This window comes from Pongo abelii, chromosome 11 (genome assembly GCF_028885655.2).
Source record: "Pongo abelii isolate AG06213 chromosome 11, NHGRI_mPonAbe1-v2.0_pri, whole genome shotgun sequence".
Taxonomy (NCBI): domain Eukaryota; kingdom Metazoa; phylum Chordata; class Mammalia; order Primates; family Hominidae; genus Pongo; species Pongo abelii.
The window spans coordinates 71,117,404-71,132,131 of record NC_071996.2 but is presented as its reverse complement, the minus strand read 5'-3'; the positions used below and the strand labels follow the sequence as shown (position 1 = coordinate 71,132,131).

Genomic DNA, 14,728 nt, shown 5'->3' with positions numbered 1-14,728 from the left:
ACATGAGTATGTTCTTTAGTGGTGATCTGTGAAATTTTGGTGCCCCCAGTCACTCCTTTTCTTTTTCTCCATTTGGCCCATGTAACCATCCTTGAAAATTCAGCAGTGTCACCTCCTCTAGAAACCCTTTCCTGCCTCCTCCTTCCTCTTCTCAGTCTTCCCTAGGACCATTTGAAAGAATAAACTCAAGCTTCTCTAATTAGAGTCAGGCCTCTAGTCCCTAGAGATTCACTTCAATCCCTGAAGTCCAGTTAATTGACTCATTCACTGGACATTTTGGGGGGCCTTACAAAGCACCAGACATTGTGCTGAGTGGTGGGGATGAAAAGATAAATAAGACACAGTCCCAGAACTCAAGGTATTAACGGTCAAACAGCAGAGATGGATGCAAACAGCGAACACGGCAAGTCTCCAAGTGCTCTAGTAGAGAACAACTAAAAGTGCAATATGGGCGGCAAGGAGAAAGCAACGAATTTAACTCCAGCCCTTCATAAGTTGGAGGCGGAAAGGAAAGAGAAAGGAGGCTGCCATGTACAAATAAAAGACCAAACTTCCCCCTTTCCATGTTTGCTCTGCAGGCAGTAAAATAATATATTATTTTATATTATATAATATATAATATTATACATATATATAAAATATTATAATATTACTGAATTTCTCTAACATTGTGCTTCAGCTGGGTACAAATTCCAGCTCTGCTGCTTAGTAGCTGTGTGGTGTTGGGTCAGGTATTCCACCTCTCTTTACTTCTCTTTATTCGTGGGTGAGAAGAACTTTTAATATCTAACATATTACAAAGGATTGTTATTTAAATGTAAAGGCTCCATCACAGCATCTGAACTGTATAAATACCTCAATAAATACCTCTTTCCCCTCTCTTCTCAGGGTCTAAGTCTCCTGCCAGCATTAATGCCCACACATCTGCAAGAAAACCTATTATATACTAATATGTAAGCTGAAAATATGCAATTTCATTACAACTGTGGCTAAAGGCAATAAAGGAGTTAGAGAACTTTGCAGAATTAAGGAATATGGCCAAGACTTGAGCCTCTAATGCCAATTCTGCTGTTAACCTTGGCCTGTGTGTCATGGTGTACCAAGTGTTTAATGCTGCCACATTCCCTCAATCACAGTATATCTTCCATGGAACAGTACACTAGCTTTTCTACACAGTTGAACCCTAAGAGCAGTAAACAGCCTCCCTTGTCCACTGCTAGGACATTGTAAACAGGCAATATAAGAAATAGTGGCCAAGTCTACAGTAATTTGCCAGCAGCTCACCTTGCAGTCAATAATAAGTGAATTGTAAATTTAAAAATAATTAAAAGAGTACAATTGGATTGTTTGTAACACAAAGGATAAATGCTTGAGGTGATGGATATCCCATTTACTCTGTGATCTGATTATTACATATTGCATGGCTATGTCAAAATATCTCACATACCCCATAAATACATATACCCATTTATGTACCTACAAACATTCTAAAAATCAAATAGAATAAAAGTAGTTGGCTCCAATTGCTTTTAGTTAAGTTTCCTATCATGTAGAGGGCTTATTATGAATTTGGATGTGGGAAGGCCTACAAATAAACCTCACAAACCTACTTCCAATAGTCATTTGGAATCTGCTCAAATCATTCCAACTTGAGAAGTGGCTTGATACCCTGTTACTTAGTCCAAATGCCCATACTCCATTACCACCATCTTATGCACAAACTCCTCCACCCTTACATTCCTAGGTGTTATATTCAAATATCAGGAGCCATGTGCAATGTGCCAACTTTTAGGACAAATAGATGAATTAGTAGTGGTTGAAGATTCTTTTAATTCTTGCCAGGATGTGGTTACCATGAGCTAATAACTGCAAGGCGAATAGCCAGGAGGAAATCAAACACTTCAGCTCCAAGCAGAAGGCACCTACCCCTATGACAATGGGAAGTGACTGCAAAGGAGGGAGGAAGAAAGCATGAAAGAGAAGGAGAGCAAGAAAGGGCAAGCCAGATGGGATTCCCAAGAGGAAGCAACAGAGTGCTTCCCTTTCAACAATCTAAAATGTAATTCTCTTGATGGCAAAGTAAGATAAAAGGCCCAGAATAACCCATAACTGAAGCCATAAGGAAGGGGCCCTAGAAGGGAACCACTTTGCTTGAGTATTACAATTGATGGCTCCCTGTAAGATATTAAATAACTTTACCAATGTGCAGAATCAATTGTCCCTGTGAGTTCTGCAAGATCAGAAATTGTTGCTTACTCAACTTTGCAACCACATTTGAAACAGAACCAAGCACTGAGAGATGCACATTAGACAAACATCCCCTCACTTAATCCCAAATGACTTTATAAATAGTAGCTATTATTCTCCTTTCACAGAAGAAAAATCTGGGGCTTGGCAACATTAAAGGACTTGCTAGGGGTAACAGAGCTTGAGCCAGACCATGAACCAGGTAGATTCGATTCCTACTCTCAAATTTGTTCAAGATCAGTTGCCTCTTGTACTTCTCCTGCACACAGGAGGTAACCAATAAATATTACATTTAAGAGCAAACTCCTGTACCCAGAAGTCACGCTGACCTCCTAAGGCTGATCAGACTGTTCAGGCCCCAGCAGAGGTAGCTTTACTAAAGCCAGCACCACAGAGGACCAGGCTTTGTTCCTCTATCCCTCCTGGTAGAGGCAAGCTGTGTCCTCTTCAGAATCACCTGGGTAAATTTAAAATCTCTGAAGTTCAAAGACATTCACTGTGGATTCTGACATTTCTCATGTGGTGCTTCAAAAGCCCTGGCTTCTGGAGGCACAGTGGGCATCACTCCCTACTGAAGTAGGACACCTTTCTTCATCCACTTCTGTCACATCGCTACACAGCAGCAAGCCAAAGGTGCCGAGGCTCTGAACTCGCGTTGGTTTTTCATCTTTTTCTTGTGCATGAGTAATGCCCAAGTTGATAGTCCTGTGAATCCACATGGATTCTGCCTCCTTAGGGTTCCACAGAATCAGAGCTTCATCCTAAATTGAGAATCTGCTCTCCTTGCATCTTCTTGGATCTCTCCTTCTCAAAATGATCGACATCAGAGCCACCTCTCTTAGGTAGCATGCTTCTGGCTCTGAGGAAGCCATGTGGCCAGGGCATGGCTGTGACAGACTAATAGCTGTTTGCTGCTGCTTCTGGTACCCCAAAGTGAGTAACAACAAAAACCAACGACCTTCAGGCAGCTGACACTCACTACCCCCATACCATGTGCAAGACACCTTTCTAAACACTTTATTTATATATATTAATTCATCTAGTCTTCACAACAACCCTATGAGGCAGACACTATTAATGTGCCCATTTTATGAATCCAGTGGCCAGCAACCATCCCAAATACACCCGAGGTTTTTATCAGAGAGAAGACTCAAATGCAGACTCCCAGGCTCCACAGCCCACCGCCTTCACCACCATACTGACCCACTGGTCCTGCTACCAGGCTTGTGGTAAAAGTGTGAATGTCTTCTAATGTGAGCCTAACATGGATTTCATATTTGCTTATATCTGATTTTGTCTGCCAGAAATACTAGGTGAACACAGAAAACTGAACCAGGCTGAACTGAATGGCCTAGGAGTATATATGCACACACGTGTGTGCACGCGCACACACACACACTCTCTTCAAATATGTCCAAGCTACCTTAGTCACACCAGTTATGAGACACACCCATCTGGTATTGCAACTTTCCCTCTCATTTCAGGTCTTCTTCCTTCCAGCACTTCACAATAACTCACTGCCACCCTTCTGACATTGTTATAGACTGAACTGTGTGCCCCCAGAATACATATGTTGAAGCCCTACCTCCCAATGTGACTACCTTGGGAGATGAGGCTGTTAATAAGGTAATTCAGGTTAAATTAGGTCATAAGGGTAGGACTCTATTACAATATGATTGGTGTCCTTATAAGAAGAGGAAGACACACCAGGGATATGCACACAAGGTGGAAAGGCCAGGGAAAGAAGCCCCTGGAGAAACCAAACTTATGTCACCCGGGACTTTTAGCCTCCAGAACTATGAGAAAATACATTTCTGTTAAGCCACACAGTCTGCGGTATTTTGTTATGACAGCCTGAGCTAACACAGCAACAGCCACTACAAGCAAATGTTAGGTCTATTTCAAGGTCACGTGCCATATTTATTGTAGTAGCTATGTATTTCTTAACCATTTAATGTGTATAAAACTGCTCTTGTTTTTATTAGGTTCCTAGCTTATTTTCAAAGTGTCACTGATGAAATTTCCAAGTGTTGTGTCCCTAACCCATTCTTCTCACAAACCCTAAGTTATTTTGTTTTGTTGTGTGATTTTGCATGGTGTGGCCATTTTTAGGAATGCAGCATATGTCATATGACAGCACAAGTGACTATACTACTGCCCACAGGTCAATGACTTACAGATCCTGAAGATGAAGCATAAAACATAACCTTTCTACAGCCATCTTCAGGCACTCTGATGAGGCTGGTTCTATTAAAAACATTTCAAGAAGGGCAGGTGCCAAGTACAGACACACATGATGTGTAAGCATTGGTGTGGGCACCTGTATAAAATACGACACTGTATAAGCAGTAAATGATAAAGGATGTATTTCTGGATGGTATGCTTTGAAGTCTTTCCCCCTACAATTCTGTATGAACATTATGTAGGCTTTTATAAATCCTCTACAATCAAAATCAATTATAAGGATTTGCATGATTCTGCTCCAAATCAGAAACAAATAACTTTTAAAATACATTAAACAACAACAAAAAATAGTACATAGGTTCAAAAATAACAGACTGGGTTAAATAATAATATGAGGCCTTAATAAATTCAGTTATTCCTCTACATTCTGTCCTCTTTATTACCATCCAATTCCATGTTGAACAAAATTATTGGAAAAAAATATTATTTAAAAAGCCTTTAGAAATTTAGACTTTACATAAAAACTGACCACTCAAATGTAGGCAGACCATAGTAGTAGCCAATGTGCAGCCAGCCTGACCAAGGTATGGCCTGTCTTATATTTTTAGCAAAAATCTCTTTTCCTTAATTAGCCAACACACATGCATTAGAGGCCTAGCCATATGCCATCAAGGAATGTGTGAGGCTTGTTCTAAATGGAAAACCTGAGTTCACCGGCCACAGATGGTAGGTCTGGAATAGAATGAGGGCGACAATGTTTCAAAGGCTTATTCAAGGCAAAAGAGCAGACTGTCCATAGTCCGGTTCATAAATCTTCAGAATTTCTGTAATGAAACCAATGCTGCCTTGAGGATACTAACAGCTCTGAAGAGTGCCTGGCTACGGTAAATGAAACTGCACACTATCAAGGCACCATATCTCAGGAATACTGGAGATAGGCATACCAATTACAGAACTATTCAAATTTTTCTATTAAATGGCAAAACTCTGAGAAATGGATGACTGCGCCTAGCACTAGGAGACTATATTCTCCTCCTTGAAACTCTGAAAGAACCACAAATAGTATTATAACCCTAAAGTAGGGTTCTGCAAACTATGGCTAGAGGGCCAAATCCAGCCTGCCATCTGTTTTTGTATGGCCCATGGGTTAAGAATAGCTTTTATTTTTTGTAATGTATTTTTTAAAGAATAATACTTTACGACACATGAAAATGACATATTCAAATTTCAGTATCCATAAATACACTTTTACTGGAACACAGCCATGCACATTTGCATCGTCTCTGGCTGCTTTTATGCTGCAGCAGAATTGTAATTGCAACAAAGTCCATATGATCTAAAATATTTATTTCATGGCCATTTATAGGAAAAGTTTGCTGACCTCTGTCCCAAAGCTAAAACTGACCTGAATACAACCCACAGATATAAAACTGTTTAAGGTAATAGTCTTGCACACCAAGACATTCACTGAGCAGTAACTTGGACTATAACAATGTACTCTGGATGACAGAAGTTGCTCTCCAAACCAGGGACTGTTTTGTATTAATGGAAAATAACCAAAACTATCACCATAACAGAAACAAAACAGCTCAACCCTGTACTTCTCAACAACTAGAGACTGTCCACCAATTTTATGATTTTTCCCCAGACTTATAATCAGGATCTACACATTGCTGATCATGTATCCGAGTACTGAAAAACAAAGATGCCATCTCTCTAGAAGATAATAGTTTCTTATTCCCCCCTTCAAAAACTGCATTCATTATGAGGAGAATCTTGGCAGTAAATTTTGTAATTGATGCTCATGTCATGGTCTGATAGAGAAAATAATCAAAATTGAATTTTCTCTCTGGCAAAACTTTGTCCATCACCAGAGTATGGAATATATGGAAATGGTTTACAAATATTCAGGGTTTTTTTTTTTTTTGCAAGTAGGTGGCTGTTTATGAAAACATGTTGAACATATTCCCCATACTATTTCCTCAGATAAAAGACTGATCTGAAATAAAGGAATATGAGAGACTCAACTGTTTGTTTCCTATATGACCTCACTTCCCTTCCCCTGTCATCAATTATTAGGCTCCACTTTCTATGAAGGTCGCAAGATAGCAATGATAATTTATAAACAGCTGTAAAAACTGCTATTTAGATTCAAGGTGACCAAGTTAGTATTGGTTAACCCATTCACTTCTCAATGATGAATTAGCTCGCGTTCAACGGAATCACAAACTAAGAAAAATCACAGGGCTTCTTTGCAGAAATAATCACAGTTTCGAAAGGGTCCCAGGTTTTGATGAGTCTGCTGCCACTATACAGAAGCATACAAATATGGCAGCATTGGGGGAAAGTTTTAATCAGTATCAATTCTAAAATGGAATTCCTAAAGAAAAGGGAATCTTAAGCTGTCATCTTACTCAACAAACTCCGTAACTTCAGCAGCATAGGGAGTAAGCTCCAATTCAAATCACTGAGTAGTAGTGTGAATATTCCTTGCTATAGATTTTCAGATTACATATGGGAGATTCATCTTTCCAATCTTTGAGACTGCTTAAATAAAAGCCCTGTATTATATTTCCTCCCAGACCTGTGCTATGAAATCTACTGCATGATACTCAAAAATGATGAGCACAGGCAGGGTCCAAATGAAAGGAATGCCATTTATTCTGACATCTTATCTCTGCTTCTTCCTGTTACATCCAGCAAATATTTTTAATATCTTATTTATTTTATATTCTCCTGAGTGATAAAAACCCACCACTTGGATGCAATTGTCAGAGAAGGATGATACAGCTTCACCAGCCCAAACGCATAATCCCAACCGGCACCTGCTTCCATTCGGAACCAGTTGCTTCTAAAATGTCTCACATGACATCTCATTTTTATAAATTCTTCATTCTCTCTTGAAATTCTCTATTTCAGTTGCCAATAAGAATTTGAATGCTTTTGGAAGAAGTATTCATCAAAACTGACATGACTGTGAATGACTGACATCAAGCAAGAGAAAAAAAATCATGTCAATGTATTAGCATTTTACTCGCTAAACAGCTTCTACTCAGTCCATCTGCATGTAATGGGTATGCCAGAAATTGGACATGCCTGCAGATGCTTACAAGCACAGTTTGGCTTGCATACTGGTGCTATTCCACACTGCTGAAAGATGAAATGCAATTATCCTGAAGGAATTCTATATTTTGGAAAATAGGAACTTATATAATATAAAAATTATAGATTCTTTACATTTTGACCCTCAGGCAACAAGCTCCAAATTTGTGTTCTCTTGTATTCTAATTTGACTTTTAGTATTTCTGAACAGCAATTGTCTTTCTTCTCAACCAGGGATGTGTGTCATAAGCACTTGGGGCATTTTTTTCCATGATATACATGTTCAGACTCCACCTGAGTCATCATCCTGACACCCTGGGATGGGGCTCAGGCACGTGTATTTTGAAAACATCACTAGGTGATTGTGAAATGCATCCTTAGTTAAGAACAACTATTCTAGATCTTTTTTTATATAGGTAAGTATGACACACATTTGCATACACAGACCACTATAATTCTACTTTATCCCTCACGATGTTCTCTAAATGTTCTCCTTTGCCATCCCATTCTTTCCTCTGAATTTCTGTCTTTAAAATTGGCATGGAGCTTTCCATAGTCAGGTAATTTTCCTAGACAAATTTTATGCTAAGGCAGTATACATTAGGCACTCATTTATAGGGGCAAAGTGACAAATGAGATCAGCAACTCTTTCCAAAACAATGCCATTTTAACACACAGTCATAACAAATTACTTATTTGGCAGAGTCCTGTCTGTTGGGGTAAAGACTAAGAGAAATGAAAGAACAAGATGTGGCCCTGTGGTCTTCAAGCAACACAGAATTGGAATTGAAATAGATAGGCAAGTTAAGTAACCACATAAGGCAGCATGTGATTCAGGGTTAAATTCCTAGTCCTCTAAGGATGCAGGGGTAGCTGTGCTCACTCCAGTCCCAATAGTCAGGCCACACTTCAGAGAGGGCCTGGGATCTGAAGAATGGTGAGGGGATAAATGGGTAAGGCAGAGGAAGTTCCTGGCCTGGAACACCATACACAAGGCAGGAAGGAAAAAGGCACAGACAGTAAAAACACAACCCTCTAGAAGGAAGATGTCATCTGGGTGACTGACATTAAACAAGCAAAAGACAGATTCTAGTTATCAGGCTCAGGGACCTAATATTTATCCTGTACTTGTCTTAAAATCATCAAAATTTTAAAGTGTCAGAACATGCAGATAGTAGCATTTTAGAAAAATAATTTGGGATTTTTGGTAGCAAACAAAATGTCTATGTGTATGCAAGATAAAAAAAATAAGCAGACATATGAAAGCATATTGGGCTATAATGGCGAATTTACAAAGAATTAATAGAACTCAGTGGCTAATTGACTTGAGTTTCCAGCCTATGACAAAACGGAAGCACAAAAACAATAGGAAAAACAAAGTCAGGAGTGGAAGCAAATTAGAACTGCCAGTTGGAGCTGGCAGAACGATGCCTTAGAAGAAACATCTGCACTGTACACATGGCTTTGCAAGAAGCTGGTGAGAGGAAATGATTTTAACACACAGAATGGAAGGTAGGGTAAGGAAAATATGAGATTGAAGACTAAATCTGGAGTGTCATTAACACATTAAAGACCACAGAGCAAACACAGAATAAATGATGCAAACAAAAGGCCTTGGAAAGGCAGGAGAATCTAGTGGCAACTCAGAAACCAAGGAAGAAGAGAGTTTCAAAACAAAACTTCATCAATACTATATCATACAACAGAAAGATGAAAGGCCACTGACACTGACCCAGTTCTAATCCCAGCAAACCCCCCGTGCACCCCAACCTACAGTTGATCTTTTTCCTTTAATCTTTACTGACTATCCATATCAATCCTACAACACACATATCTGGTTATTTTCTTTTTTTGAGATGGAGTCTTGCTCTGTCGCCCAGGCTGGAGTGCAGTGGTGCAATCTTGGCTCACTGCAAGCTCCGCCTCCCGGGTTCATGCCATTCTCCTGCCTCAGCCTCCTGAGTAGCTGGGACTACAGGCGTCTGCCACCACATCTGGCTAATTTTTTGTATTTTTAGCAGAGACGGGGTTTCACCATTTTACCCAGGATGGTCTCGATCTCCTGACCTCATGATCCGCCCGCCTTGGCCTCCGAAAGTGCTGGGATTACAGGGGTGAGCCACTGCGTCTGGCCCCATATCTGGTTATTTTCTAATATCTATCTTTGACCTACACATACTCAGATATTATGTCGTATTTCCATAACACTATTACAAGTTTCTTGAGGGAGGAAATGATGTTATTTAATGCACCATCTCTTCCCCATCATTGTGCCTCCACATTGGCATACCACTAGCAATCATTTAGAATCATTTTTAATTGATTATAACTATGACTGTCTTATTTATTGTGGTATGCACATACTGATCTGTTGAATTCATGGAGAAGAGATAGACACTGCTCTAGTGTTAGTACTTGCTACACAAAGTGTGATCTATAGACCAATGGCACCAGCATCACGTGGAAACTTGTTAAAAATGCTGCTATCCCAGACCAAGTAAATCAGATTCTGCATTTTAACAAGATCCCCAGGTGACTGATGCTTATCTTAAAATCTCAAATACACTAGTATTTGAGAGAAACTGGAGTAGACTCAGCATAGTAGGGGCTGGCACCAAGTTACCAAAGAAGTTAGTCTGAGGAGGGAAAGATGGCACATGACTTTCAGCATGTAGACATGTGCTGAGACCCAACTTCACCCCTGCTCAGACTCATGGCTCAAAGACAGAGCCCAGGCCCTTTGGATATATGGCAGGGCCAAGCTGGGAAGCAATTTTGGCTTTTGACCAGGAGCCTAGATACATAAATCCTTCTCCCATAAACTGCCAGTAAGTTCATTTATTGAGAGGGCTTTGCTGATTGTATCCACCAGGTTGTTTTTCCAGACTTTATAAATATTCTAACCTCCTAAAGACCCTGTTTACGTTCTCCATATTTACCCATCCCTAGGAATTTGTGATATTTTTCTGCCTTCCATTCATTTCTCCTATAACATTAGGTTTCCCTCTAAGGATACAATTACTTGTAGGGAAAAGAAAGAGAGATCGGACTGTTACTGTGTCTATGTAGAAAGGGAAGACATAAGAGACTCCATTTTGAAAAAGACCTGTACTTTAAACAAGCTTTGTTGAGATGTTAATTTGTAGCTTTGCCCCAGCCACTTTGATCCAACCTGGAGCTCACAAAAACATGGGTCGTATGAAATCAAGGTTTAAGGGATCTAGGGCTATGCAGGACGTGCCTTGTTAACAAAATGTTTAAAAGCAGTATACTTGGTAAAAGTCATCACCATTCTCTAGTCTCAATAAACCAGGGGCAAAATGCACTGCGGAAAGCCGCAGGGATCTCTGCCCTTGAAAGCTGGGTATTGTCCAAGGTTTCTCCCCATGTGATAGTCTGAAATATGGCCTCGTGGGATGAGAAAGACCTGACTGTTCTCCAGCCCGGCACCTGTAAAGGGTCTGTGCTGAGGTGGATTAGTAAAAGAGGAAAGCCTCTTGCAGTTGAGATAGAGGAAGGCCACTGTCTCCTGCCTGCCCCTGGGAACTGAATGTCTCGGTATAAAACCCAATTGCACATTTGTTCAATTCTGAGACAGGAGAAAAACCACCCTATGGTGGGAGGTGAGACATGTTTGCAGCAATGCTGCCTTGTTATTCTTTACTCCACTGAGATGTTTGGGTGGAGAGAAACATAAATCTGGCTTATGTGCACGTCCAGCCATAGTACCTTCCCTTGAACTTAATTATAACATAGATTCTTTTGCTCATATGTTTTTTGCTGACCTTCTCCTTATTATCACCCTGCTCTCCTACTACATTCCTTTTTACTGAAATAATGAAAATAATAATCAATTAAAACTGAGGGAACTCAGAGGCTGGTGCCGGTGCAGGTCCTTGGTGTGCTGAGTGCCGGTCCCCTGGGCCCACTGTTGTTTCTCTATACTTTGTCTCTGGGTCTTATTTCTTTTCTCAGTCTCTCGTCCCACCCGACTAGAAATATCCACAGGTGTGGAGGGGAAGGTCACCCCTTCACACTGAAATACTTTTTTGACATAATTGAAAGCCAAAGCTGAAAATGCAGCTTCAACCCCAAACAGAAAGGGCCTGCGACTAAGAGAGCTACACTGAAAGCACTATTGTTTAAATGGCCAGGTGTCAGGAAAAAGCTCCCGAAAGAAGAAATTGAGGAACTGTTAGAAGACATAGGAACAGTCACACCCAAAAGATGAAGACCACATAGGGTAATGACTCTCCAGGCACATCTTCCCTTTGTTGGGGATGTTCTCAACGTTTCAACGTATTTTTCTCTGGTTTTCCTATAGGTAAGTGCATGAAGTATCACTACTTCAAAATATCACTGTGCTGGAAGAGCTCTCTGTGGGTCTTTTAATATTTTTAACAGCTTTATTGATATATAATTTATACACTATATAAAGTTCACATTTCAGAGATGGAAGAGACTTCAATTCCATCCCCCACCTTCAAGCAATGCTTCATTAAACTCACCCAGAAATATAATATAGCCATTTCTTAAATCTCCAGGAATACAGAAGATTGTCACGACCCTCTGATAATATATCCTAATATCTCAGTTTTTATTAGTAGGAAGAACCTAAGTTGCCTTTATTAAAATTCAAACTATCCACATCTATAAAAGTAACGACTTTTAATGCTGTATTTCAAAGATGACTGATTGAAAAGACCATTGTAGATCGTTTTATAATATGCTTACTTTGTAGAAACTCCATTAAGAAGTGAACTTTATTTACTGTATCCAAAGTGGAAATCACAAATTCTTACAAACTACTGTTTCCTGTGTTTTTCCTGAACTATTTTCCCACCAGATTGCAGCTTTTTAAGGGCTGCTGAAGCCTGCATGGATCTGTTATTTTTCACCTCAGGGTTGGCATGAGTACTTAGGCTTTTCTTTCAAAAAGAAAAACAGCAACTTACATGCTCTCACAGAACCTCGTCAGTGTGCTTGGCTTCTCCTGATTGCGTCTTTGTCGAAACCAGCGCTGAATGCTTCGAACATCCCAGTCCAGTTGCTTGGAGAGGCCTTCCAATCTCTTTTCATCAGGATGCTATGAAACAAAGTACCAGAAAAATAATTTTCAATCCACTTTCATTTTCACCATAAACAGATCTGCTCTTGTCTATATCTGAGGGGTTTTTTTCCCCCTATGGTTTACTATCTGCTACTGAGATTTCTATATTTACCTCTGAGGACCAAGGCCTTCCACTAGTAGCATGAACAAAAATAACCACTAGGACAAAAGAAGTTACTCATGAAACAACATTTGGAAACATGAATCTTGCTCTAATGCTTGCACTTCTCCTCATCAGCAATGTGCTTCCCGAAGGGCAACAAAGATTCAATGGAACATCCAACTAGCTGAGTCAGCCCCATCAGCCTTCAAAGGAAGGGAGTTCACTGAAGGTAAATTTGCAAAGAGGTATCATTCAAATATCTCACTTTCTCAACAACAACAACAACAACAACAACAAAATGCTACCCAATGATCACATATCAGGATAATGTAGTAGAGACAAAAAGCATGGAAAAAAATCCCAAAGTGCCTCATTTAAGCCTAAGGTACCATTTTTACCAAACACAGTTTATCTTTCTTCCCCTTCTCATACTTTGTCCCCATTTTTCACACATTCCTCTTCTATCCGTTTTCTTGGTCATCCCTTTTTAACTGTATCCCACATCAAGTCTTTTACTAAGACTATGCATTACTTGAAAAAAGTAAACTTGGTGAAGCGGCAAGAGATGGCCCTGAAATGATAGGCACTTGTTAATTCCTCACTCCATTGACCTCTCTGAGCCTCAGTTTCCTCATCTGTAAAAAAGAAAACGTTGTTTACCAACTTAAATTATATTGCAACAAGAACCAAATGTGAAACTGTATGTAAAACTCAGTAAATGTTAATTTTCCTCTTTCCCATCTGATATGGTTTGGCTATGTCCCCACCCAAATCTCATCTTGAATTCCCAAGGGACTCAGCAGGGGAGGTACTAAATCATGGGGGCAGGTCTTTCCTGTGCTGTTCTCGTGATTGTGAATAAGTCTCACAAGATCTGATGGTTTTAAAAAGGGGAATTTCCCTGCACAAGTTCTCTTTTGTCTGCCACCATATGGGATGTGCCTTTCACCTTCCGCCATGATTGTGAAGTCTCACCAGCCATGTGGAACTGTAAGTCCAGTACATTTCCTTCTTGTTGTAAATTGTCCACTCTCAGGTTTGTCTTTATCAGCAGTGTGAAAATGGACTAATACACTATCCTTCCCCTCTATTCAATGTGTTAGAGAATGTCTAGCCAACAATCACATGAGGGTGACCTACTACACAACAAAACTAAGCCATGTGAGCGCCATTCCTTTATTATGTCTTTGCTTAATATTAACTATGTTTATTTAATCTTTCTTTGATTTGATACTAATGCTTTAATGTAAGTGATCAGGAAAAATAGGGGTAAGAAGAAGGCACACTGACCAGCCTTCAAGTAATAAGGGTGAAATATATATATATAATACCTTTCTAAAAGCAGCTCAAGCAGCTCAAGGGGTCAGTGCTATGGACTGAATGCTGCACTCCCCAAAATTTGTATGTTGAAACCCACATGCCCATTGTGATGGTATTAGAAGGTGGAGCCCTTGAGAGGTAATGAGATCATGAGGGTGAACCTCTCGGATTAGATTAGAAGTTATTAAAAGAGACACTACAGAGCTTGCCCATGCTTGCATGCTCTCTCTCTCAATCTGTTCCATGTGAGGATACAAGAGAAGATGGCCATGTGCCAACCAGGAAGAGGACCTTCACCAAGAGTTCAGCCACATCTGCATGCTGATCTCAGACTTCCAGCCTCCAGAACTGTGAGAAATAAATATTTGTTGTTTAAGCCACCCAGTTGATGGTATTCTGTTACAGCAGTCAGAACTGACTAGAACAGACACACACCCAGAAAACACAGCAAATCACTTTAGGGTACAAAATGTGCTGACCTTGTGCGTATAAGTGTTATTTGCCAACTTTGAGGTTTTTTGTTCTTTTTTTTTAGTTGTAGTAATGACACCATCTACACTCACCTTTGATGTCTCTTTTAATCAAAAATACAGGAAGGAGAAAAATCATTGCCTACAATATACCTTGGCTACACCATTATCCTAATGGAATTCATTTTTAAT

General features: G+C 39.9%; 1 protein-coding gene across 2 annotated transcripts in view; it reads right to left on the bottom strand.

The window, feature by feature from the left end:
• CERS6 (ceramide synthase 6) overlaps positions 1 to 14,728 on the bottom strand; it is a 320,581-nt gene that overhangs the window by 199,182 nt on the left and 106,671 nt on the right. For both annotated transcript variants that reach the window (XM_024243197.3, XM_054549443.2), the window contains exon 3: positions 12,489 to 12,619. In XM_024243197.3, coding sequence (XP_024098965.1) covers positions 12,489 to 12,619 — 131 coding nt within the window. The remainder of the gene's footprint in view (positions 1 to 12,488; positions 12,620 to 14,728) is intronic.